Source organism: Stylophora pistillata, chromosome 8 (genome assembly GCF_964205215.1).
Source record: "Stylophora pistillata chromosome 8, jaStyPist1.2, whole genome shotgun sequence".
Classification (NCBI taxonomy): Eukaryota; Metazoa; Cnidaria; class Anthozoa; order Scleractinia; family Pocilloporidae; genus Stylophora; species Stylophora pistillata.
Window position 1 is genome coordinate 18174430 of NC_142526.1, and position 23572 is coordinate 18198001.

The 23572-nt window shown below is 38.3% G+C and overlaps 3 protein-coding genes and 1 long non-coding RNA gene across 12 annotated transcripts; 1 reads left to right on the forward strand and 3 right to left on the reverse strand.

The window, feature by feature from the left end:
• Positions 1-329: 329 nt before the first annotated feature.
• LOC111340043 (cationic amino acid transporter 4) lies at positions 330-7681 on the reverse strand. 2 transcript variants are annotated; one of them, XM_088731596.1, is made up of 4 exons: positions 7553-7681; positions 3391-4530; positions 2521-3100; positions 330-1620 (listed from the first exon to the last, which is right to left on the reverse strand). In XM_088731596.1, exons 2-4 carry the CDS (start codon positions 4528-4530, stop codon positions 1487-1489), a joined length of 1854 nt encoding a protein of 617 aa, XP_088587722.1. In that variant the 5' UTR covers positions 7553-7681; the 3' UTR covers positions 330-1486. The 2 variants fall into 2 exon arrangements, with proteins under 2 accessions (XP_088587722.1, XP_022802551.2); XM_022946816.2 differs by lacking the exon at positions 7553-7681 and adding an exon at positions 5953-6110.
• A 1880-nt stretch (positions 7682-9561) lies between these two features.
• LOC111340044 (cationic amino acid transporter 4) lies at positions 9562-15351 on the reverse strand. 3 transcript variants are annotated; one of them, XM_088730616.1, is made up of 6 exons: positions 15182-15351; positions 14057-14099; positions 12789-13921; positions 11547-11763; positions 11205-11288; positions 9562-10738 (listed from the first exon to the last, which is right to left on the reverse strand). In XM_088730616.1, the coding sequence occupies exons 2-6, from the start codon at positions 14094-14096 to the stop codon at positions 10572-10574; spliced, it is 1641 nt and encodes a 546-aa protein (XP_088586742.1). In that variant the 5' UTR covers positions 14097-14099; positions 15182-15351; the 3' UTR covers positions 9562-10571. The 3 variants fall into 3 exon arrangements, with proteins under 3 accessions (XP_088586742.1, XP_022802554.2, XP_022802553.2); XM_022946819.2 differs by lacking the exon at positions 11205-11288; XM_022946818.2 differs by having other exon boundaries at positions 11205-11763.
• Positions 15352-15476: 125 nt separating this feature from the next.
• Positions 15477-21828, forward strand: LOC111340053 (uncharacterized). Of its 5 annotated transcripts, none has more exons than XM_022946835.2 (4): positions 15477-15534; positions 19821-19909; positions 20272-20379; positions 20908-21828. In XM_022946835.2, exons 2-4 carry the CDS (start codon positions 19882-19884, stop codon positions 21087-21089), a joined length of 318 nt encoding a protein of 105 aa, XP_022802570.1. In that variant the 5' UTR covers positions 15477-15534; positions 19821-19881; the 3' UTR covers positions 21090-21828. The 5 variants fall into 5 exon arrangements, with proteins under 5 accessions (XP_022802570.1, XP_088586744.1, XP_022802569.1 ...); XM_022946834.2 differs by lacking the exon at positions 15477-15534 and adding an exon at positions 18923-19196; XM_088730617.1 differs by lacking the exon at positions 15477-15534 and adding an exon at positions 19294-19312.
• LOC148725310 (uncharacterized) lies at positions 16733-20762 on the reverse strand. Of its 2 annotated transcripts, none has more exons than XR_015990739.1 (4): positions 20739-20762; positions 18201-18305; positions 17449-17589; positions 16733-16932 (listed from the first exon to the last, which is right to left on the reverse strand). It is a non-coding gene; the product is annotated as an uncharacterized LOC148725310 (long non-coding RNA). The 2 variants fall into 2 exon arrangements; XR_015990738.1 differs by lacking the exon at positions 20739-20762 and adding an exon at positions 18552-18691.
• Positions 21829-23572: the final 1744 nt, after the last annotated feature.

The window sequence follows — 23572 nt, forward strand, 5'->3', positions numbered from 1 at the left end:
GATAAACTCAAATGATCTCGTTACACCCCCCACCGACAGAGCACCTCAGTTTCTTCAGAAATGTACCCCTTTCATTCATTTGTTGGCAGTGTTTTGGATGACGGAAATGAGAGTTTGATCCTGTTTTTTTCATTAGAAGAGGTGTCGGCAGAAAGTTGCTGCAAAGCTTCTTTTTTAGAGGTCAGCCCGCCAAATAATCAATGCGTCGCGTTTGTCAGCGGCTTTGACAAAAATGAATCTGCGCTTATTACTTACACTTTTTAGCATCGTCTCAGAATTGTCCATTCTTTCGAAAAGTTGGAAAATTTTGTTATTTTGTGATACCCCCACCGATTCAGCGCCATGGTTTCATTAGAAACTCATCCTACTTAACTTAAATGTTATCGCCAAACTAAAAGTGCCATTCTGTGTTTAGTACGAACCATCATAATGACTAGCTTCCAGTTGGCTTGTTTCTGAATTACGGTTTGCATTAATTAATACCTATAATTTTTCGAATGTCTGAGTAAATCAAGTTTTTGAATGAGGCTTTTGACACCGTGTGAAATAATGCTTCATCAACGTCTTTCAGACATAGACACTCTTTGCAAAAATATTTCAGTTGTACCAATTCCACAGTTTCCTATCCCCGGATTGCAGTAAGCAGCGTATTCTCTAAGATATGGTTTTGATAGAACATGGTCAACGATATTTTTGATTGAGAAAAACTCCTTGAAGAACTCTGGTTTGCATCGGTCGGACGAAACTCTAGTAAAATTATTTTAAAAACTTACTTTCACAAACAAAATTCTGCGAAAGTATTAAAGTTCAGGTACAGAGTTTGAACATCAAAGGCTCTTCATTCCTTAGCATATTCTTCGAGAAGACCAGCGACCACCAGAATTACAGACAATTTGCAGACATGCCGCAGTTATTCTGATGGTTTGATTACTGATATATTGATAAAGAGCAGATGTGTATTACTACACTGAGAATTACAAACAGTCCTCTCGTAGACAAAATATCAGTTTTGATGCTTGTCCATTTTGAAAACCTTATGGTAAGATGTCTTCAAGTAAATTTAGCCCGATCAAAAGGGGAAAAATCGTCGAGGCCTATTAGGATACAAGATTTTGTGGGGGAACAAGAAAGAGCCCCGAGCTTCAACTTTGATTCTGAACTTAAAAGACACAAAATCCAAATTGACCCTTTTTGTCCTCATAAACCATCTTAGATGCTCGAAGGTGGAGTTAGAAGGCGTCAGTCCACTTTTCGAACCTTGTTTTCTTAGTCTCATCAAACCTACATTTGGCAGCTCTCAAAATTATACTAGATAGAACATTCATGGGTCACTGAGCCAAATTTAAACACGTTACAATTATGTAGACTATGGTACATAGAAGAGTAACGTATGGAAAATCATAATTTATACTCTAGGAAGCCACGCATTCGGGAGAAGAAACACGTTGCATCTGCGATTGCAAAGTATCTACTGAAGTCATGCTCATTACGGAGGTTGAGGTTTAGTCATCTTTTGTTCGACCTCTGGAGTTTCTAATGTTACATCATATATTTCCTTGACGACTGGTTTCAGTGCTTCTGTGCTATGCCGATATCCATAAAATAAGTAGATGATGAAACCTGTATGAAAAACAAAAAGGAGATTGGAATGCATGAGATAAGGCGTAGGAAAGCTCCCAAGGGAGAAATTATATGTTACGTGGTATGCAATGACTAATCAATCAGTGAAAGGACTAGATTGCTGATTGACCGTGAGACAATGACGGACTGATTTCGTAACCAACCGAGATTGATTAATATACCTGCTGACTGACTCATTGACTGACAAACCGACTGTCTCGCTGAAGGACTGACTGACCGAAGCTGACTGACTGTCTGGTGTACTGTCCAACTGACTGACTCTGCTGTACCGTCTGACTGACTGACTGACTTTGTGGTGAATTAAGGCGGTAAGTTTGTAAAGAAAATGGGTTCTGCGTCGGTGGGGGTATAACATGATATTCGGTTCTTTATTTCACTCTGACGAAGGGCTAACGCTTGAAACGTCAGCTTAAGAAACTCTTTACGGTGGCCAATTTACATCATCAACTCAGTTGAGAAAACCAAATTGACTGTCTGATGTACTGTCTGACTGATTAACTGACATTTGTACCGTCTGAATGACTGACTTACGTACTGTCTGGCTGACTGACTGACTGAAATACTGTTTGACTACCTAAATGATGTACTCTCTGACTGACTGACTTCTGTGCCGTCCAACTGATTAACTGACTGCTGTCTTGAACGATGAGCCATGTGACTTACTGTCTGACTGAGCAACCGACTGACCTATTAATGTACCGTCCAGCTGAATGACTGACTGATGCACTTTCTCACCCACCGACTTACCAAGGTACTGACTGATGTACCGTCTGGTTGACTGACCGTGGATTAACTGATATACCCTATGACCGACTGAAACTGACAGACTCACTGACTGACTCACGGACTGGCTACTTGAAAGACTGCGTATGCACTCACCTAACATCATCCAAACGCCAAAGCGAACATAGGTCCCCCATTGAAGATTTGCCATTAACACAGCGTTGATGAAGATGGTTAATGCTGAAATGTAGGGAACGCCAGGAACCATGAAAGGAAACGTCGCAGAGTTCCTTGGTTGAAGCTGAATGACAAAAAGTTGAACGATAACTGCTCCTGAGAACAGAGTAAGGAGAAAGATTGCCCACCATTCACCTTTTACGAACACGTGTTGAAATGAATAGCTCAATATCACAGCCAACGCTGCTAAAGAAATCACAAGGAAAAATACAGCCACTTCTGCACGAAATGTTGTTGCTTCAGTGACCTCAGCACGGGGAGTTGGCGGACGACTGCATGAGTCTTCCTCATCTGTTATTTGCTGATATGCTGTGCCGCTTGATTGATCTTTTTGCGTCCTTTTAGCCTTGGAGAAAATGTTGTGAAGCCACTGAGTTATGCCGGTATTTCCTTCATAATTTTCAGGAACACTTTGTACTCCAGACTGGAAGCGGCTCACAAGAACGGAGATGGTAACTTTTGTGTAAGCCACTAATGTTCCAATTGAAAGGAGTTCCACCTGGTGGTCCAAATTAAAAAATCCTGATTGTCAACACTAATAATACAGTCATATTGGAAAATGAGGATTTGAATAAGCAGAAGAAGCAAGAAAATAAAGATCATCGTCGACAACAAAATCAGTGGAAACCGATGACCATTCGCCAGACTGTCAACGTAGACAAATTGGGACAGTCAAAAGCGCGGAAAAATTTGCAACATTTCGTAATTGGTTTTTTTTGTGATAATATCAGATATGATTCGTTTAGAGGTGTCGCAACACCAAGTTAGAAAAAAGGGGCTTTATCTTACCATTTGATTTACGTCAAACATGAGTGCTATCAAAGCTGTGATGATACCAGATACCAAAGTAGCTCTGTACGGTACCTGGGTTGTGCTATGCACCTTGGAAAACCATCTGAACAACAGCCCATCCACTGACATGGAATAAACAATTCTTGAAGTAGAATAGACTGCACAGAGTAATGCACTGACAGTGGCACAGATACCTCCGCTCACTATAATATACATAGCACCAGAAAAGGTCTTGCGCCCGAAGGCCTCTGCCAATGGTGCATACTTATCTAAGTCATAATAGGGTACCATTAGAGTGAGTACTGAGGCTACACTTATATACGCCAACGTACTGAGTATGATGGTGATGAAGAATGACTTGGGGAGGTTTTTCTCAGGATCTACCGCTTCCTCAGCGGCCTCCGCGACGATATCGAATCCGGAGAAGGCAAAGAAAGCCCCTGCTGCACCTTCTAGTACACCTGAGACGCCATAAGGCATGAAATTGTTTTTCCAATGATTTAAATCTACGAAGAAGAATCCGAAAACAATTATAAAGAGGATAAAACCTAAGTTTATGATTGTCACTAAATTGTGGAAATTTGTGGAGGTACGAGCTCCCAAACACAAAATAGCCATTACTGCGAGTACTAATGCAGCTGCCAGCAGATCTGGAAAGGGTTCCTCCCCGGGAATAATCCAGTATTTTGAAAAATGTTTTGATAAGAAGAGGAACACCTGTCCGTTAGAAGCAGAATCTATAAATCTGCTGCAAGTTCGTGCAAGACTGGCTCCAGTGATTAAAAACTCCAGAGCAACATTCCAGCCAACAATAAACGCAGATATTTCACCGAGAGTGGCATAAGTGTACAGATATGAAGATCCAGCATCGGGAAAACGGCTACCATATTCAGCGAATGAAAGGGCGCACAAAAAAGCGGCACTGGAGGCCAGGAGGAGAGAGAGGACGACTGAAGGACCAGCGACACACCGAGCTAGCTCCCCAATGGCCACATACAGGCCAGTGCCGACTGTTGTGCCAACACCTAGTGAGGTGAGGTCTATGGCTGTCAGGCATCTTTTCAGTGGAATTTCTGGGACCCATGCTTCGCTCGGCTTCTTGCGAATTAAGTTGGCAAGTAGTTTTTTGCAGACCATCTACGGCAAAAAATAAATCATTTAGAAGTCTAGTTTCAAATTGTTTAAGAAGACTACAATCCTTGAATTATAGAGTAAACCGAGTATTTTACGGTCACAACTATTTGACATCTACTTAAAGGATTATTTTCCATACTTTTGCGTTTAATCATCTATCTGCGCTCATTTGAACAACCTCTGACACACCTGAGGAGGTGGTCAGTTTAGTGAGGAGAGCAAGTCCATTCTCTAGGAAAATGACAGCGTGTTCACTCATACTACAAGCACGAATAAAGGAAAGACTGTGCTAAAGATCACAATGGTGTTATCAAGTAAGAGTAAAGTCAATTCAGTGGACGTATAGGTTATGCCAATTTCGCTGTTGCTGCTTCAATGACGCTGAAGTAGCACTCAGAATAGTTTCAAGACTTCATTACTAATCACAGCCATTACTGAGTCATTTATCAAACTGCGTGACTTTTTGCATAATGATAAAAAAGAAGAGACGTCGTGCGCAACGTGCGTACGTTCTGTTGGAAACAATCTGGAACCGAAGAAAAACAGATTGTTTTGGTTTGTTTATATAGTCGTGATTGATTTTAATGACTTCAGTATATTTCAAGGTGTAAAATAGCCTTGAAGGAGCTTCATTGTGGGTTTTTTTAAGTTTATATTGATTTGCCCACTGTTAGCATTGAGCTTATTCAAATAATCGGAAGCACACTTAGTGACAAGGTAAATCATTTGAATAATTGTGAGCGAAATTGCATAAGGTCTGCACTCCAGCCGAATGGCACAATTTAGGCCGATGCTTACCCAGACTTAATCAGTAACATATCACCAAGCGTCATCAAGTAATCATAAATTCCAGAAATTTCAAGGGAGTTTTAGAAACTTCCATGTTACAATATAACAGAAAGTAAACCCAATGTGGCGTGCTGCTCATCTCAATGATTTACAAATCATGCATGGTTGCTTTCCATTTCGTGATGTAATTAGGTCACGTAATTTAAATCCTAACAAACCTTAACATTAACTTAAAACTCTCCTTCGTTAAATGTCGATGAAACAGAATGATTGAATCTTTGTGAAGGTGTTTTGTTGTACCCGGTTATTATGTTAGAGAGTAATGATATTTCACGAGGGAGTCCATTTTGCCAAGGCGATTTTCAGCGGGGTCCTCCACCAGCAAAAGCTTTCAGACCCATATACATTGCGAAACCCACATGAAGTTTCCCCTGCTTTGTTTCGAAACGTTCTTAAGATTTTATGCCCACATCTTGTATCGAACTGCAATACACGAGTTAATCAATCAAATACATGATGTACACCAAAACAGCAATGGTATATATCATTGCTTACCATGCAATCAATAGACCAAAACACGGGCATAACTTTCCTAACGAAATCGTTGTTCTGCTGGATGCTATTGCTTTCACTCACCTTGCATTTTCGTGTTCAGCTTTTAAACTATGACCAACGATTAACGCTCAGGCTCTTACTCTAGAATTTGCTCAAGGAAACTCATTTTATGAGCGAGAACATATCTAACTTGGTTTACATGAAATGAATAATTGGCGCCAATTCACTGTGGGGGGATATAATTACAAGGTGATTGGCAATTGTCACAAGTCAACAGAAGCTTGGAAATCTTTCATTTGTCTGTTTGTCGTATTGTTCGAGGGAACAATGCCGCATTGTTTATGTTTCTGATAAACACTTCTCAAGGAATCTCATATTTTCTTTTGGAAGAATTAAGTTTATATGGCAATATTTGCAATTGGTTAGTATTTAGAACACAAAACAGGCGATGATTTGTTCATTTAAACTTCAATTAGTTTTTTTCTCCTTAATGTCTGACGAAATAGCGGTCTTTGCCTGTTGTAAATGGCTGGGGGCCTTCTTTAAATCAATTATTTATGATGTTGGTCCCAGGTAAAATCTAAACAGAAAATTTTGTTGTTTTGCAATTCTTTTCTGACTTCAAACTTTTTATCACATACAATTGCAAAGATGATCATTCTGAACCTCGGCTAGGTACCGATAATAGATCTCTCAACCTTCATGATCATTGACTTGAAGTTTGGCCGGTTGCAAATAATAATAATAATAAAGAGAAAACCAGTCGAGAAGTCACACTCTTAGTTCAGTTTGGTCGTTTAGCGGGATTCATTTAACGCTTCACTTTCTTGAAAGCCAGTTATTTCAGTCAGGTCAAAATTCTGGATAAGGTACCATCTTCCTCATTCGAAGTTGTAATCAAATTTATCGTTTCTTTCATCTTTTCTAGAGCGCTGTTTGTTGTTATCATTTTTTCAGATTCATCAGTTATGCCTTCCGCGAGCAGTTTTCTACCCTCCACGAGGAAGGTCCTGCACATAACCTTAAAAAAACCGGTTACTTCCTACTAAATTGCCAAACTTATAATTAGCTATTTCTAGAACAATTTAAATCAAATGTTATGACCATTTGCTAAGAAAAAGGTAGAAAAGAAGAGGGCTGTTAGGAATGATTTAAAATCTCTTCTTTACATTAAATTGCATCCATTTTCTTTCATGGTTCGCATAATCTTTCGCTTTGCATACATGATTAATTTGGTCGCGGTGTTGCAGAACGCAAAGTTGTTTTCACTGAAAGAGGTTATTAGCACTAAACGCTTACGAATGTGCCATTTGATAAATTTTGTATTAAGTTAAAAACTAAGTAATGTTTGAAAAATTACGGGTATGTACTTATTAGGCACCACATAATTTTCAGCGTTCTTGAATACTATATGCTTGCTATAAGCTTGTTTAAATTCAAAACCATATCTTCATAAAGCAGGAGACGGAATGGCTCGAATACTTTCTAACACTACTATCGAAATAAGACTAAAAACGTCCTTTTGCGTTTAAGTTAAAGCGACGTTCTTCGCTGATAGCTTATAAGATTATGAGCGCAAAGTGGCAAAATCGTAATGATATTATTGGCGGCAACGCTCAAGTTTATTGAGTCCAAAGCAGAGCGTTAAACATTGCTAGTGAGAAGTATTAATAAAACTTACCTCACTGCAGTGCAGAGTTCGCTTCCGAAAAAGACCAAATTTCCGTATTTTTAGATTTTCATTTTTGCCAGGATCCAGTAAAGAAGACGAGCGGTTACGCTTTTGTTAAAGAAATAAACAATCGCATCAACAAAATACTGAGTCAATTGTCACTCATTTCCATAAAGAGGATTCAAATAATTTAGGCATGCGAAATAATTATGCTTTATTCCTGGACGAGAATTAACTCAGCGAGAATACTTATCTTGCTAGAGCACTTTCTAAACACAGTAAAACTCAATGTTCAGCTTTATAATCTCTAGCAATGTTATCGGAACACTTCTCTGATACCCACGGACCGAAGCAGGTAAAAACCAAATGGAAGATAACGAATTTTAACAGCTTTGTACACAAATAAGTCAGATGTGCCAACTCATTCACGATAGCATGGCTACCGAGAAGGCCTCGGACATAGTGGCGTGGTGTATTTTTTGTCTAACAACATCTCATTGTTTTGATACCACCCCGATGAATTCTGCCTAAGACTTACGAGCATTCGTCGACATTAAGTTCAGCCAAAGCAAAAATTTGGTACTAAATACAAAACTGTGTCTACTAGATTCTCTTTAAGAGACTTTCCAACTGATTTTATGTGAACAGTGTTAGGAAAGAGATGTCTAATATTAACATAACACGCTTCGAACAATAGCCTCTTGCAAATACCACAATGGCAACAGTGCCACCATGGTAAGTATTTCTCTGCTGGGCAGTTTGACTTCCTTTAGTTGAAAGTGAAGGGACATAAATTGAAATTGATGATCCCGTTAAAACAGGACATTACATTCAGTTTTCGTATGAGATTACGAACAGTTTATATTATCTTGGTTTTCGTTAGAAACTTTCTGTATACTTCATACCAAAAGGTTTTTTTTATAATTGCATACCCGTACTTTTCGAACGTTGCAAAGTTTTTAATGCAATACACGTTGATCAAATCGCATAAAATGCAGTGAATTTCACACCTCTGTTGACCATTGCATTCGCATCAAGCAGTTTGTTAGAGAGCACAAAACGCGGGTCTTGACTTAGCCTTAATCCTCGGTTGTTAGGTGATGTTTCAAGATTCTCTCTCAATGCCGTTTCTTAGGGACAGTAGGGCAGCTCGGCTGTAGTTTACGCCTTCTTTGTTTCTGGCTTCTGCGCAGAATAGGCGGGAGCTTTTGTCTAGTTCTTCAATCATCATCTCTGGAAAACTTACTCCTATAGCTTTTTGTTTATTCCATGCTGTACAAACAAGACCGAGAGAATTAGCTACTTCACTACTAAATTTATAGTAACTTCTTGCCTCAAAATGTGCAAAATATTACCAGTTAGTCATTTGTAAATACTTGTAAAAACTTGAACTGGACTGACAGTTACCAAAGTACATGCAACAAGTTAAACGATATTTGTGTTGCGTTAACTTCATGTTTGAAACTTTTTTTCGAAATAAGAATTTATTTCTAAGATAGTTATGGATCATAGATATTACGTGTAAATACGAAATTTGCCCACTTAGTTGCTTCTTTGTTTTTTTTTCGCTTGGGCATTTTGGACGGGCAAATATAGCTCTTTGTCTTCTGCTTGTTTCGTCTTCTCTACCAGCTCTGCTTTTGTCGATTTCCTTTATGTTTTCTGCAAAATTTGTATTTTTTGGCTGCATTACTTCAAAACCCGACATAAGATCAAATTTGGAAAATCTTCGTCCGCCATTATGGAAACACCTGAAAATTGTCGTAGCTGCCACCGATCAAATGCAGGCTCTATAACCTGATAAATCATCCTCTTGAAAACCATAGGGCATTGACCAATCAAACGATGCATATTATGTTCAATCATGTTTAAATAATATTAACACAACTGACTAATTTTAAACTAAAACGCATTACGCTGAACCTGGTCAGTACACATAAGCAACTGAAATTTACGGAGACAAGAGGCATACTTAAGAGAAATAAAAAATAACGGTTTTGTTCAATGCACATACGGCATAAGTTTTTCCCAAGTTTATTATTTTTGGTTACAATTTTTCCTCAACAAAAAACACTCTTTTAAAATTTGCTAAAAAAATTTCTGAGTTCGATAAAATTTACGTTTATGAATTAAAAGTCTTACCAAATAGTTCATAATAACAACGCCTCTACTATTACTGAGATATTTTGCTCTAGCGAGGCATGGGATATCAAGGGATAAAAACCGTACACGAAAGACAAATATCGAACCAGAAAATAAATCTAACGACAACAACAAGCAACCAACGAGAGCCAACAACTATACTGCCACAAAATAATATTTTTAGTGAATTCAATCAACTCAAATTAACAATATAAAGCACTTGGAAGAGTACAATTAAAAAGTCGAGTGGTTAAAGTAATCGACAAACTTTTATAATATGGGTGGTAAAACTCAAGACAGTGAAAAGAGTAAAGAGATCCTAGATTGTGCTGGTTTTGCAGTGGGTCCGGTCTATATAGGAAGGTAATTCTTTGAAAAATATAAAAAGCTACGATATTTGGAGATATTTATGTGAATGTTGCCATTTGTGAAGTTTACTCAATTTTGGCCTTAATTTGACTTGAGGCAAGGCAATGTAACGAACCCATTTCATGGTAGTATCGAAAGCGTCGTAAAAGCAAACTCCAAGTAACTACAACGGTCAAAGAAAAGTCTGTGTTAAAGACTCCAAGTGGGATAAAATACAAGTGACCAGTTCACGATTGGTAATTGTGTTTCATGTGATTGGTCGAGAGGGCCTGGAATTCTTCCAACGCTGCCTGTGCCCTATTGTTACCGTGTAGCTCAAGGGATGGACCTCTCGAATGGAGGATTTGGGGCTCAGTCGACCCACAGTTATTTTAGCTCGGTATAAAGCTCGCCACATATTAACCCAAGCATGTTGAAGTTTATCAGATTCGGTTTAAGTCAGCTACCAGTGGACGTCCGGCCCCGCACGAGCCCTGCCCGCGGCGCCCCTATGCCCCTTACGTTTCCCACGAATTCTTCAGTTCCCGCTTTGTTGCTCGTCACGTTTTCTTTTTGGTTGAATGTGTTTAAAGCTTGCATCTACGTTAGGATTTTCGTACAAAATAAAATCACCCTCGGTTGATTCCTTTGGTTTAAGCGCCTCTTTGCTTCGTCTGTATCCATATAAAATGTAGATAATCAGTCCTGTAACATGGAAAAAAATAGATCATGAAGTTAAAAAAATTGTTGAAAGGAATAGTACAAATTATAGGTGTAAAACAGAACGTAACTATATTCCTTTCCAGAAATAGGAGTATCGATAGATAACTACAGTACAGGCTTTCGTCTGCTCTCGACTTTATCGCTCAACGATCCGTTTTGGCCTCACTGTCCTTGTTGGAGATCACAGATCATAGGATGGGACGCCAATAATTATTGTTTTAGAAAATTAGTAGTATTAATGCCTGTTTGTATCGTTGATCTGCACAAAAAGAGAACACAGGAACGGCCCAAGGATTACTCTTAGATATGAGCTAAATTTTCTCGGTATTCGTTTCTTGTTGGGAATGTGACAATATATCATTAAAAGTAAGAGAAATTCAAGAAGTCGGTAAAGAAACAAAAGATTATAAATACGCTCTAAAAAGAGAAGTTACAGAGACCATCTTACCTGGAATTAGCCATGCGCCAAATCGTACAAAAGACAAATAATCCAATTCAGAGATGAGAAGGACATTAACAAAGATGGTGATGACTGAAAGCAAGGGAGAACACGGCACCGTGATAGGAAACTTTGCATTGTTCTTAGGCTGTCGTGTTAGAAATATAAGAGCCACAAATATAAAAATGCCACTCATGACAGCAGCAAGGAATGCCCAACTGTCCTCCTTAAGGATGCCATTAAGTACGGTCAGGATGATAGTGACAAGAAACGAAATACTGAGAACCAATAAAAATATAGCCAAGGTGGCGTTATCATGTGATATTTCGCTGGGCTTTCCCCTTGTGTTACCTTTAACGGTGTCACGTTTCTCAAGTTCGGATTGATCAGAGATTGGAGGTGGATATCGTGGTTCCGATGTGATTGACTCTAGCCACTGGTTTGTTCGTTCAAGCTTGGCTGCTTTCCCGTACACATGACATTCCACACCAGGCTGGTAACGTGTTAACAAGACCGAAATAGCAACCATGGTGTAAGCCAAGAGCGTACCAACTGAGAGAAGCTCAATCTGAAAATAATAAAACATCTGATGGGATGTTTGGTGGTATCAAATGTGCCACCCAGCCCAAAACAGAAATTCAAAGTAGCTCAGCCATTTTATGATTGTCTGTGAAACAATAAGGGACTAGGGCTGTTTTTTTTAGGCCTGGGAGGTGCTTCCGTTGTACCAAAATCATTTTGATACTTGTACAAGTTTAAGTAGTTTGTCTTTTTTCGGTTATTCTCTGTTAACAAGACACCGTTACAAGAATTCTTGCCATCAAGAACCCTGAGAGCGCGAGTTTACCGTGGTTACCGTGTTGAAGCGGTTTACTACTCAGAAAAAAAGAAACTGTATCAGTGTTATTCAAACAACAAACATTATACAAACATTTTGCTGATAGACCTTTAAGACTTCGCTTAAAAATTCCTCATTGACAGAAAACTAAGTAAAACTCGCCCGCCCGTAATTAGCTAATCTATCTTCTACATCGTGTAAGGAACCCAGGTTTGATAAGCTACTAGCTTCTGCTGGGCTTTCTCGCCACACTTTTCATAAATGATCATAAATAGTAATTTTATATGAGTTAAGTATAGATTGTTGTATAATGGTATTATAATTGTTATCATTTTTTATTGTTGTAAACAACTGTAATTTATTTTTGTATGTGTGTGTGTAAGTAGCAAATGAATAAAATAAAATAATGACATGATGAACTTGTATGAAAAGACGAAAAAACATGGTGTTAGCACGATATTCAACAGCTTACTATGCCGGGATGATTATTGTGTCGTCATGACTTTCACACTCGCGGCCCTCTGAAGCACATCACTTTAACCAGAGAACCTTTGTGCAAAGATGTCACTTAGACAGGAATAGTTGCGTGAAGCCGGAAGTCAAAGAACTGCCTATCAAAGTGGTAAGAAACAAAGCCGTGGAGGATTGCTCGGAAAAAAGATTTCTGCATGCAGACCCACATTACATGAATAATAAAAAACAAGGAAACAAAAAAATAATATTAGCAAAAACATCATTAAAGAAAGTAGTAATACCAAATGTTCTGTGGAGAACAAAGTTGCCAAGCATCCACTAAACAAACCGTGGACGAACGAAACTGTCGTCAAAGCACTGAATGGCTCATCAACGCAATCAAAGCCAAGCAGAAGCCCATCAGTAACCATGGTAAACAATACACGGGGTGCAGCTAGTGAACACGAGATCAAACCATTTGAAGTCGCTGAAATTGCTCCAATAGTAACGGCATAGTCAGCTCCTGGAATAACGCGAAAGATCTTAGCGAAGGGTGCAAAACCGCTCTTTTCATCGAAGGGTATTGTCAAGGTGAAGATAACAGTGGTTCCACAATATATTATTGTTACTAAAGTAACAGTTAAGATTGCAGCCAGAGGCACCGATGAACTTGGTATTGTGGTCTCTCGGCTTGCAGAAGATATGGCGTCCAGGCTAATAAAGATGAAATAGCTCCTAGCAGCGGCTTTCAAAATGTCTTGGACACCATATGGCAGAACATTATTATGTGTCCAGTTATCTGGTTTTGCAAGGAAAAGACTGATGATAAAAAGTAGAATCAGTGCTACAGAACTGAAGGCTAGCATGGTGTGGTGAAAGAACATGGCCCGTCGCATTCCCATAGCAATAACCCAAGTCACGGCTACTGGTAGAATGAATGCAAGAAAATCTGGAAATGGAGCTAGAAAAGGATAATTCCAAGTGACTACTTCGTCTTTGAAAAAATCGTATATCCTTCCTCCCAGTAAGTAATCAATGTACTCGCTGCATGTTCTTGCTAACACTGCTGTTACGATCATATATTCTAGAATCATTGTCCACCCCACGATGAAAGCCCAAATCTCCCCTAGCACTGCATAACAATAGACGTAGGCTGACCCACGCTTTGGAATCCTTGAGCTGAACTCGGCGTAGCATATCCCAGATAATATAAAGGATAAAGAAGTCAGAATAACGGATAAAATGACAGTAGGCGCTGCCATATCATTTGAAAGCTTTGGAATTATGATGTATACACCAATGCCAATTGCTGTGCCTGCTCCCAAGAGTGTCAAGTCCATAGTTAATAAAGATCTTCTTAAAGAACCCTCTGATAGACGTGCAAGGTCTGGTTTGGTTCTTGTTATTTTTGCGAACAAACTCGGGTATTTTGAGCCTAAAAATGAGAAGGTTTGTTGTTAACTGCAGTACGTACAAATGAACAATTCATGATCACAAAAGGTTACTTTTACAAGGTGATAATATATTTAGTTATCGTTGCCATATTTTTTTACAGGCGCCTTTCACTTACCGCTATGTCCTTCATCGTTTTCCTCGAGATTCTCTGACATTTTCTGCAAAACATGTCGTATATTGCATCAACTTATTAACATCGCTTGATGTCGGTAAAATTTTGAATATGCAACTTTTAAATTTTTTTTAAGATATATCCTCTCTTTCTCCAAAGCGTTTATCAAGATCCGTTTTCATCACTTCAATTAGGGGTTCCACGAAGACATACGAGAGATTGAAGAAAGATAGTAGACTATCAGGATTATAAGGACTATCAGGCTACCAGGTCACATGGTTTGAAGTCTCTTTCCTTGACGCTATTCGAATCCGTGCTAGTTTACTCAATTTTTTTTTTCCTCTCGGTCCCAAGCACGAGAGGACGCCGCTTAACAGCTTTATTTATTTCTCTCATCTCTTTCCACAAAAACAAAGATTTTTTTTGTCTTGATAAAATGAGGTAAAATAAAAAAAAAAAAGTAAGGCGTTCGGGCTCATTGTTGGTGACAGTTGATCGAAAAATCAAGCGCATGATCGTATTTTAGTCTCTAAATTTGCAAGTGCATTCAATGACACCATCAATCTCTTGGAATATTGATGCTTTGTGATTAATTTTGTGAGGACAGCAAACTATTGTGAGGGCAGTAAAAGTACCAGAGTATTCTTTTTTTTTTGTTAGGAAAGATTTTGTGCTTTAGCCTAGGAAAATAATTTATGCACTACCCTCGAACGTGTTTGAAACGCTTATAATTCTCGCTTGTGGCTGTGTACATTTTTGTTTCAACGGTTGTAAAATTGCCTTCTTTTTCTAGAAGCGAATAAAATCCTTATCTCAATCCATTCCACGAAGAGTCAGACAGGTAGCGTGGTTTTGTTTCATACATCGCCATGAACTTGATTTATCGATAACACAGCCTGGGTATCTCTCAAAGCAATCCTGATCGACCACTTTCTGTACCAACTAACCACTTTCTCTGCCAAATTATGCCGAATCAGTTTTCAAGGTTGATTATACTTAACGAGTTTGTTTAAGGATTAAGTATATCGAGGAACTGTTAAAAATTAAAACTACCTTATTCATATCGCTATTTGAATTAAAAGGCCTCGCCACAACAGGATAACAAAGAAGTGGTGCCATTTTACTTACCGCGAAGGTTTCTGGTCGGTCCGTTTTGATTTGTCTTGTCTTAGTGATATCAAATTAAAATAAGAACAGTACACTGCCGGAGTACTTCGCTTGATAGTTGTTTGATTTGAGTTACTTTTCAAGTTTTCCTTTATTGTAGTTACGATTTATCAGTCAGTAGAAGCTCCAGGGTGATGTTCTAATGTCAAAAGAACTTTGCTTAAATTAGCATTTATTTGAGGCCAAGGTAACCAGTTGTAGGAATATTAACTAACGCCCTCTTCAAAAGATACGATGCAAATTATTCAAAAAGTGCACTACGTCCTAACGATGTTCACGTCATTGCGGTAGATAACAGCGTGATAAAAAGGAAGGTATGTAGGGGTTCTCGCCCTGATAAGGTTCACATATTTATTCGTAATTTCATCTCAAAAGTTGCAATTATTTGGAACTTCTAAAAGATGGCGGTCTAATTTTAAAATTCATCATTGCAAGACATTAGCCCCAGGGCTAGAAAGAACAATTAAACAATACCTGCTAGAATTTTCACACCAATACAACTACCCTTTACATTTGGTTGAAAAAGAGTCTCCGAATTTGTATTTATGGTCTAAATCAACCATGCGAACATCATCAAATTTAATTCAAAATTTTAATACATCTCACGGTTGGTAGTTGCGCTATGATTGGTCAGTTTTACTGTACAGTCCAGTTCGCTAGATTCAAGAGATTGTTTGAAATGAAATATCCCTCTATTTCAACCTAGAGATTTTATAAAATATATTTTAAATGCTAAGGAACCTTGTTTATCCCACTCGGATTTGGAGCTCGGTTAGTGAAAGGTGATTCTAAATTTCTTCGGCTGAAGCAGATGTGACTAAAATTTAAGGTTTTGACATTTCCAACTACATATGAGTTTCCTTAGCATCATGATATGCTTTAATTTTCTAAACCCCATTGCGGACATCTTTCGAACAATCTTTCGAACTGAACAGTTGAGAAGGATTCCTTTTAAACCTTTCAACTTGGGCCCACCAGATGGCTGTGAACTGTTTCTACACGCACAAATGGAACTGTTGTTGATGAAGGTTGGGGCCATGGGGATGGGGGAAGGCTTTTGGTCGGAATCCCGAAAACTTATTGCCGTCGAGCTGACAATTAACCAGACTCATGATTAGCTTACTGTGACATGCTTCTGCTTAACTTTGTTAATTTTATTCATGAAAATGTTTGAAAAGGCCAGGTTTCAAATAAAAGCTGAGGTTGTTCAGTTGAAAAAAGACGACAATAAAACGTTAGTACTGTAATGATTTCGCAATTCAAAATTTGTAGGACGAGTCGGGTCTTCAGTTTTGCTCCAAGTTTTGAACTTTCAGGACTATTTCTATTAATATTGGTGACTAACTGGATGGATTATTACAAAATGAGAATCAATGTATGATAACGCAAATATTTCTATGTTAGATATATCAATTTCACCAATAATACGTTCGACAAAAGTGGTTAACCATGAAGTTTTTTCCTTCTACGCGAGGGCTGTCAGACTTTAACTTGATTGAGGTAAACTCAATGGACATATAGGACAAACTTTTATTCTGTTTTACACAAATTGAGCACATGAAGGTGTCGACCTCTCAGCGTATGAATGTGAAGATCGAACGAAATCTCTCGCTTTCAGTTGCGTCTCAGGTTGCTCTAATTATCAAGAGGCTGTCCTTTGGCCTTCAAGCCTGCTTGTGTAAAGCAACAATACCATCTTCCATTCACGATCCCTGGTAAAAAAAAAAAGTGTCTCCACTGATCAGTAAAAAGCGAAAGACGGAAAATGTGGAACAGATCCCAGAAATCCTATAATTAATCAACTTTATATAAAGGATAATATAAGATGCGTGAAATAGAAAGTCGATTTTACCTTTGCCTTATTAAGGATATTTTCAACAGTGGACGTAAAGCTTTGCGTCGGGCAAGAATGAATTAATGAAAGGGCGTAATTGATTCTAGCAGTCTTTGCTTTGTAATGCATATTTCTTTACCTCTTTCTCTAGAAACTAAGTCATAAACTTTTAAGGTCGTACTAGAACGATTTTATCATTGGCTATAATGGCAAGTTATTGCATAATTATGTAGCGAAATATAAGTTCATAAAAATTAAAGCTTTAAGCAAGACTGCAGCGATAACGTGAAAAACAGTTGAGCTATGAATATTAGATTTCGAGCATAATGTTTTCAAGTGTGGATGGTTCTTCATTGAAGCCGAACAAAATTAGGACAAGATCTGAATATCAAACCTAATGTGCGTTTTTCTCTGGAGAAGCGACCATGATTAAAGGTTTTCTCTATGCTAGCTCTTTGGTCTCTTGCCTTCCAGTCGTTCCACCAAGCAATCATTGCCTCGTTTTCATAGTAGTATTCAGAGATATTGTCCAAAGCTAAGAATATGAAATAAAATTCGGACATTAGAGACTTGAAAAGTTATTTGAAATAGGGACGTTGACGTCTTTTCAGAATACTGCAATCATGCATTTCAAGCAATTCGAGATATATCACATTGTTGAGTACCGCTGTTTTCAAAGCTATCTAATTCGAACTTTCCTGATCCTCGAACTTGAAGCTTTGCTCCGAGGATTCTGTACAATTTCATTCTTAGGTAGCTTACTCGAAAAACAAGAGTCTTTCTCACAAGGTCACCGCGTTAACTCGAAGTAACACTAAAAGATAGTAAATGAAGCGGAACTTTAATTTATAGCGGGCATCCATCCTTATAATAGCATGAAATGCTCTGTTGAGTCATTAAAAGTCCCTTGCCTCGAATGGCACATAAACTCGCCGCACTTTCCAGAAATCTTTGCTATTTTCATTGTTGTTGCGGTATTTATGCCTAGTATCTGACATGAGCATGACAATCCAGTATTTGTGTAAGTATTTGAAAGGAATAAAATCCCCGAAAAGCAGTTGCGTTATTCAAGTAACTAATAATATTCTGTTAAGCTTCTATACAAAAAGAGACCCCGCGGTATCATACACTATACTGAGCACTAACCTTTCTGCCCAACTTCGAGCGCCTTGTTTAAAACTTCGAGTCCTGCCTGAGCACCTGCCATGGTGATTCTTCAGCCAATTCCCAATTCTTTTTACAATAAATCAACTGAAAAGATTGTACAGTTTTTCAAATTTCTCAATCAAAATCTGAAATCTGCTAAATTGTTTCATAAGCGATGTTTTTACTCCACTGAGAAATACGGCGTGGGGTTTTGTAGTGAGTGTAAGATTACATTAACCGAGAGCAAGCCTACTACCGTCTAAATACATTTGTCGACCGATTGTAAGACGAAAAAATTAGAAATAAGACTGGAAAAATAAAGATCATTACAAAGCAAAAAATGGGCCTTGCCTTTCAAGTATCTCGAGCGACGGCTGGATGAGATAGCGAAGTAAGGTGTTCGTGGCTTATAAATTTTCAAGAAGGAACTAGATGTCATAGTCAAATCAAAGGTGGGATTAAATCATGGCCAGGAATGAATAACAAGCTTTGTTAGTTTCGCCTTGGAGTTCCGCTCATCAATCCATAAAATAATTGCTCTCGGACTATTTTCACTTTTCAATGACAAACAGGGCTCCTGTGAGATCTTTAATTTGTGGCAGAATGTTTTTATTCGTGTCTTTTCTTTTTAATAATTGTTCTTTACTCATTCATGTTTGGAAAGCTTTTTATTGCTGTCGTAGTTAACCATAAGAGGATGAAAATTCCATCTGACTTGAACCGGAAAAAAGGCTCGACAACGTCATCATACCTTCGAGTCATTGGAGCAAATAGAAAAACAAGGCAACTAGTGATTAACGAGGGAACTTTTGCTATTTGAAGCGGGTCCACAAAAGCAAGCCACTTAAAAGATTTCATGTACAATTGTAGATCACGAAAATACGCTTATCCTATATGTAGAGAATACGTTGGAGAAACCTTTGGTTTGTAAAGTACTTAATAGTTTCTCGTGTGTTGTATCTCGAACTAAAGCAAAGGAAGAGAGAACAGTAGAACGTAAGCACAAATGGATTATTCAAACGTTTCATTCATTGGACTTTGGTTTATGATAAGCAGGCGTAAATTGCGGGTGCGGAAAGGAAGAATGGGTTCATGCCTGTTCGACGTCCAAGGTGAACTTTGTAAACAGGAACTTGTATGCAAAAATAGGAACGGGATAAAAGAAATACAGGGTTTAAGATTTCACCGGAAACCAGATCAATCAAAACAAACTACTTTGTGCTCAACTGTGCGACAAGACTTTTGTTCCTTATGAGCAATTATATATTTAGTGAAAAGTTGCTCTCTCGGAACTGTTCGCGAAGATCAACTAAACACGTTGATATTGCCATCGGTTTTAGATGTTTTGTCGAGGTACAAAGAAAAATTTTCGGGTAAGATCTGTGTGAAAATAAATTTAATGTATTTGCTCGTTAGACCTGATGTGGCCACTGCGAAAAAATTGCATGCCCCTCCTCTTTGTCTTTGTTTTCTGAACACAATGACATCCTTAGAGAAACACCTATTTCCTCTGTCATTGGAGCGGATGAACTAAAAAGTAGATAATTTCCTAAAATGGATGGAAATTCTGCGATAAAAGGGCCAGCTTGTATTAGCTAATTAGTACAGTTTGATCTGCAGGCGGGTATCCCGGCTGAATAATCCTCTTACAAAGGTTCAAGACGTTCTTCACGGTTGCAACATGGATCTTAAGATCTATAAAGGGCTTGGTATGTTGGCTCTAGCAGAATCTTATATCTTTTAGCTGCATGCATTATTGAGTCAATGTTGTCAGTTAGTCAAACGACAAATCTTCAGCTATCCTTTTCTCAAGAACACAAAATACTATCATGTTGGCTCTAGCAGAATCTTGTATCTTTAAAGTTGCGCGCTTGCTTCAAATGTTATTATTGAGTGCTGACGGTCAGTGAAACGACAATCCCTTCCTCAGGTACACAAGATGGTAAAATGAAATGAAAAGGAAAGAGCGTTAGACTTGCACGCCGGTGGTCTCAAACTAAGTCCCGATCCACACTTGTACAGATTGTTTATCAGGGATACTTTAAACTTGTGCCAAACAATTTTTTTTCAGGTGTTGTAACTGGAAAATTCTACAACATGCATCAGGATTGGTCAAAGGCTCCAGAATGGGTGAAGGAACATTATAAGATTGAGGAGCAGCAACATTGTGGTGATATTAGTGAGTAATCCGCGACTAGTTTATTTATTTTGCTTTGTAAAAGACATCCATCCTCACAGCATTAAAAGTCAAGTTCTTGCGGTGCTTGAACCCAAACAGATTTGTTTTCAGCCCATCAATGACCACTGAGCCTAATTAGATGTAAAATTTCACTCTTTTCTTCTATTTTCATGCAAGCTGTGATAAGATCTTTTCTCAAGCCAAACCATTCTTTATCCAACCAGATGAGTCAAACAAACAAATTTGCCTTTCAGGTCACAAGCCAAAATAACTGAAATGAAGCTCCACTCGTCAATATCATTTCATGAGTATTAAGAGAAAAGAGAAGCCTTGAATTTACTTAAGGCTTTCATACTTACCATAATGGGACCTTTAAAGCCCACTGTTATTCAGTGCTAGACCCCAGTTTGGTTTTCTTGGAACTGTTTTTGCCTCAGTTCATTCCGGCCTAACACTACTAACACTTTGAAAATGATATTAATAATCCTCCTTTTTAATAATCCACTTTTTTAATGTCTTAAAATGCAGCCAATATTCGACAAGGCGCCATAAAGGGAGTTGTTCAGGCAGTCGGTGAATTTGCTAAGCAAAGTCCATTAGACGCAACTCTGATGGGTAAGGAGATGGCTAAGACTGTGGGAATTACAGACCAACAGGGGTTCGCGTTTTCTTCTGGATTCCTTCAAACTGCAAACTTGAGTCAAAAATGATTGAAAGGTCATACCAGTTCAGCGGTTACATTTCGAGCTCACACATGATATAAAAACTGTTTGTTTACCTTAGTCACGGTGCGAAACAATTTTAACACAAAAAATATGGAGTGAGGTGTACTCGGGTAAATTTTAAATTTTGATTTTCATTTTTTGTTTCAAGAATGTCGGCTCCTAATGAGGTTCTTTTATAGATAATATATCGAAAGTGTATTGCAAACCCAATCTCTTAACGAACACCAGTCTTTCTTTAATAACAAACAGTCAGCCAAACGAGAAAATGGAAAAAATAGGAACTCCAACGTATGTACTCCAGGTAGACGTTTCTGATCTCAGGAATAAAAGACACACACTCATAGGAGATTTTGTTTGTTTCTTCCTATCTTCTCTGTCTTCGTTACCAGTACCAATCCGTTAGGAAGACCTTGTCTGAAACATAACTACCGTTAAGAGAATACATTTTCTTGCTAACATTGACTAAAAACGTAGTTACCCTTGCCTGCCCCCTTGCCTTGACTTGATTGCTGAAGTGTTTCGGTTGAGAGATTTTCCATGCTCAAAGTCACCTTTCCTACTGACGTGTGCCTTGCTGACTAAACCGATTGTATAATATAACAACAAACACTGACATGCAATGTGAAGGCCAGACGTTCAATCGTTTGCTTTTATTGCATTTCGTTGCACATAATCGGCTTAATTCCTGAATTTGTGTCAATAAACTATGCGTTTCCTTCTCGTGCGACAGTCTAGAATCACTACCCTATGTCAACTAACTGGATTTTGGACTTGACGCGCGTTTAATATTCCCCCTATCTTTTCCACTTTTCTGTCGTATTCTTTTGAATACTTTATATTCCTTCATTCCTTCTTGGGTGATCAGTGAAATGAGTGAATAGTTTAGCCTGTTTCTTCGCAGGAATAATGAGATTTTCCCTTGGGTCACCAAAATGAGCAATATCGCCGACGTGAATAATTTTTAAACTAAAAGAAACAACAGTAAAAGGTTATTGTGGGTCCAAATGCGTACTAGACTGTTTTAGGTGTATCATAGGAAGGACTTATCTATATGTCATAGATTTCGCCATTTCACATGCCTTTAGCTCACTTGACTTCCGGTCCAACTGAACTGCACGTTTACTATTTGAATCTCAAACGTACCTTTACAGGAACGTACACAGGAATGAACTGTTGAGCGGTTCGATTCAATATCGCTTCATTGAATGACGCATCTTTGGACTTTGTTTTCTAACAAGCAGACATAAATCACAGGATCCGAAAAGGGGGAAGGATGGGCCCATGCCTGTTCGGCGTCTAAGGTAATCTTTGTAAACAGGACGTCTTTATTTTTCCCGTTTACAACAGAGAGTTGCGCGAGCCTTGTTGACTACACCGACGGTCAATTATCATAGTGGCAAGTGCAGGCCTGACTAATTAACCAATTGTTTGCATCGTTGCATTTCAATTTCGCAAAATGTGTCATATCATGACCGGGGTTTATCCGCTGGAAAAATCCCTCGGCTAACAGAAAACTCTCCGGTCACAATTCATTTTCAAACAAAAGCAGAAACAAGGAATGATTGAATTCACAACTTCTTCATGTAAAATCATGACAAGAATGCAGCCATTTTCTTTTCCACGGATGAAGTTGAACCGAAGGAATGCATCGTCACTTAATCAAGAGTGCGGCTCTTTAATAAAGTTTTTGATCTTGAGTACATCAAGGGTCTTTGTATCTATGCATCTTTGTTTTTGGTTGTTTTTATTCCTTGTTAGATCTTCGCTGTTGGTAAATGACTTCCTTTATTCGTACTTGGAATATTTTTGGTCTTCCCACAAGGTAAAAGCTAACGGGAAGCTATTTCGTTTGACTCAAACACTCGGCTTTGAATGGTAACATAGAAACAAAAGTCAGTTTCAAGAATTAAAAAATTTCTAGATGTAAGGGCTAGATAATAAGCTGGCTGATTTTTTGGTTCAGGGAAGTGTTTTTTTCCCTATTGTATTTTCCTTGTTGATTAACCATTTGACCCCGAAAAGTGACTAGCATCTGATAACTCCTCGCAATACCATTCCTAACTTCACACATTAAGGTCACGAGAATAGAGGAAATAATCACCAACTATAGAAGCTCATGATTGCATAACAAATTCTCCTTTTCAACTCCAAAGGAAGTGAATAAAGAAGAGTATGAAGAATGTACATACTGATATTCAGGTATAAAAGGTTAACAAGTGTTAAAGCAAAGAGGCCAATGCTGCTTATCAATGTCCCAAATAATTGTCACTCAAGATGAATGCAAAGGAAGCTGATAATTGACATAAAATTTTGAGCCTTAATAGAAGGGAGGAAAATTGATTGAAAGTCTTTCCGTCTCGCACGAAAGAGTTTAAAATTCTTTGTGACACTGCTAATATTGAAAAAAATAAGATGTTATCTTTTGTGTATTTGTGATACGATCTTGGCACAAGGACTGCAAGAGGATA

Bases quoted from the DNA above. Each gene is read 5' to 3' on its own strand.
- LOC111340053 (XM_022946833.2), top strand. From the start codon at position 19,452: ATGAGCAATTATATATTTAGTGAAAAGTTGCTCTCTCGGAACTGTTCG. The intron at 19,910-20,271 runs GTATGTTGGCTC...ATTTTTTTTCAG, and splicing joins TAAGATCTATAAAGGGCTTG to GTGTTGTAACTGGAAAATTC. The intron at 20,380-20,907 runs GTGAGTAATCCG...CTTAAAATGCAG, and splicing joins GCAACATTGTGGTGATATTA to CCAATATTCGACAAGGCGCC.
- LOC111340044 (XM_022946818.2), bottom strand. From the start codon at position 14,096: ATGTCAGAGAATCTCGAGGAAAACGATGAAGGACATAGCG. The intron at 13,922-14,056 runs GTAAGTGAAAGG...TCTCATTTTTAG, and splicing joins AAACGATGAAGGACATAGCG to GCTCAAAATACCCGAGTTTG. The intron at 11,764-12,788 runs GTATTACTACTT...TATTATTTTCAG, and splicing joins TGTTCTCCACAGAACATTTG to ATTGAGCTTCTCTCAGTTGG.
- LOC111340043 (XM_088731596.1), bottom strand. From the start codon at position 4,530: ATGGTCTGCAAAAAACTACTTGCCAACTTAATTCGCAAGAAGCCGAGC. The intron at 3,101-3,390 runs GTAAGATAAAGC...TTGGACCACCAG, and splicing joins TGTTTGACGTAAATCAAATG to GTGGAACTCCTTTCAATTGG. The intron at 1,621-2,520 runs GTGAGTGCATAC...TTTTTCATACAG, and splicing joins TGGCGTTTGGATGATGTTAG to GTTTCATCATCTACTTATTT.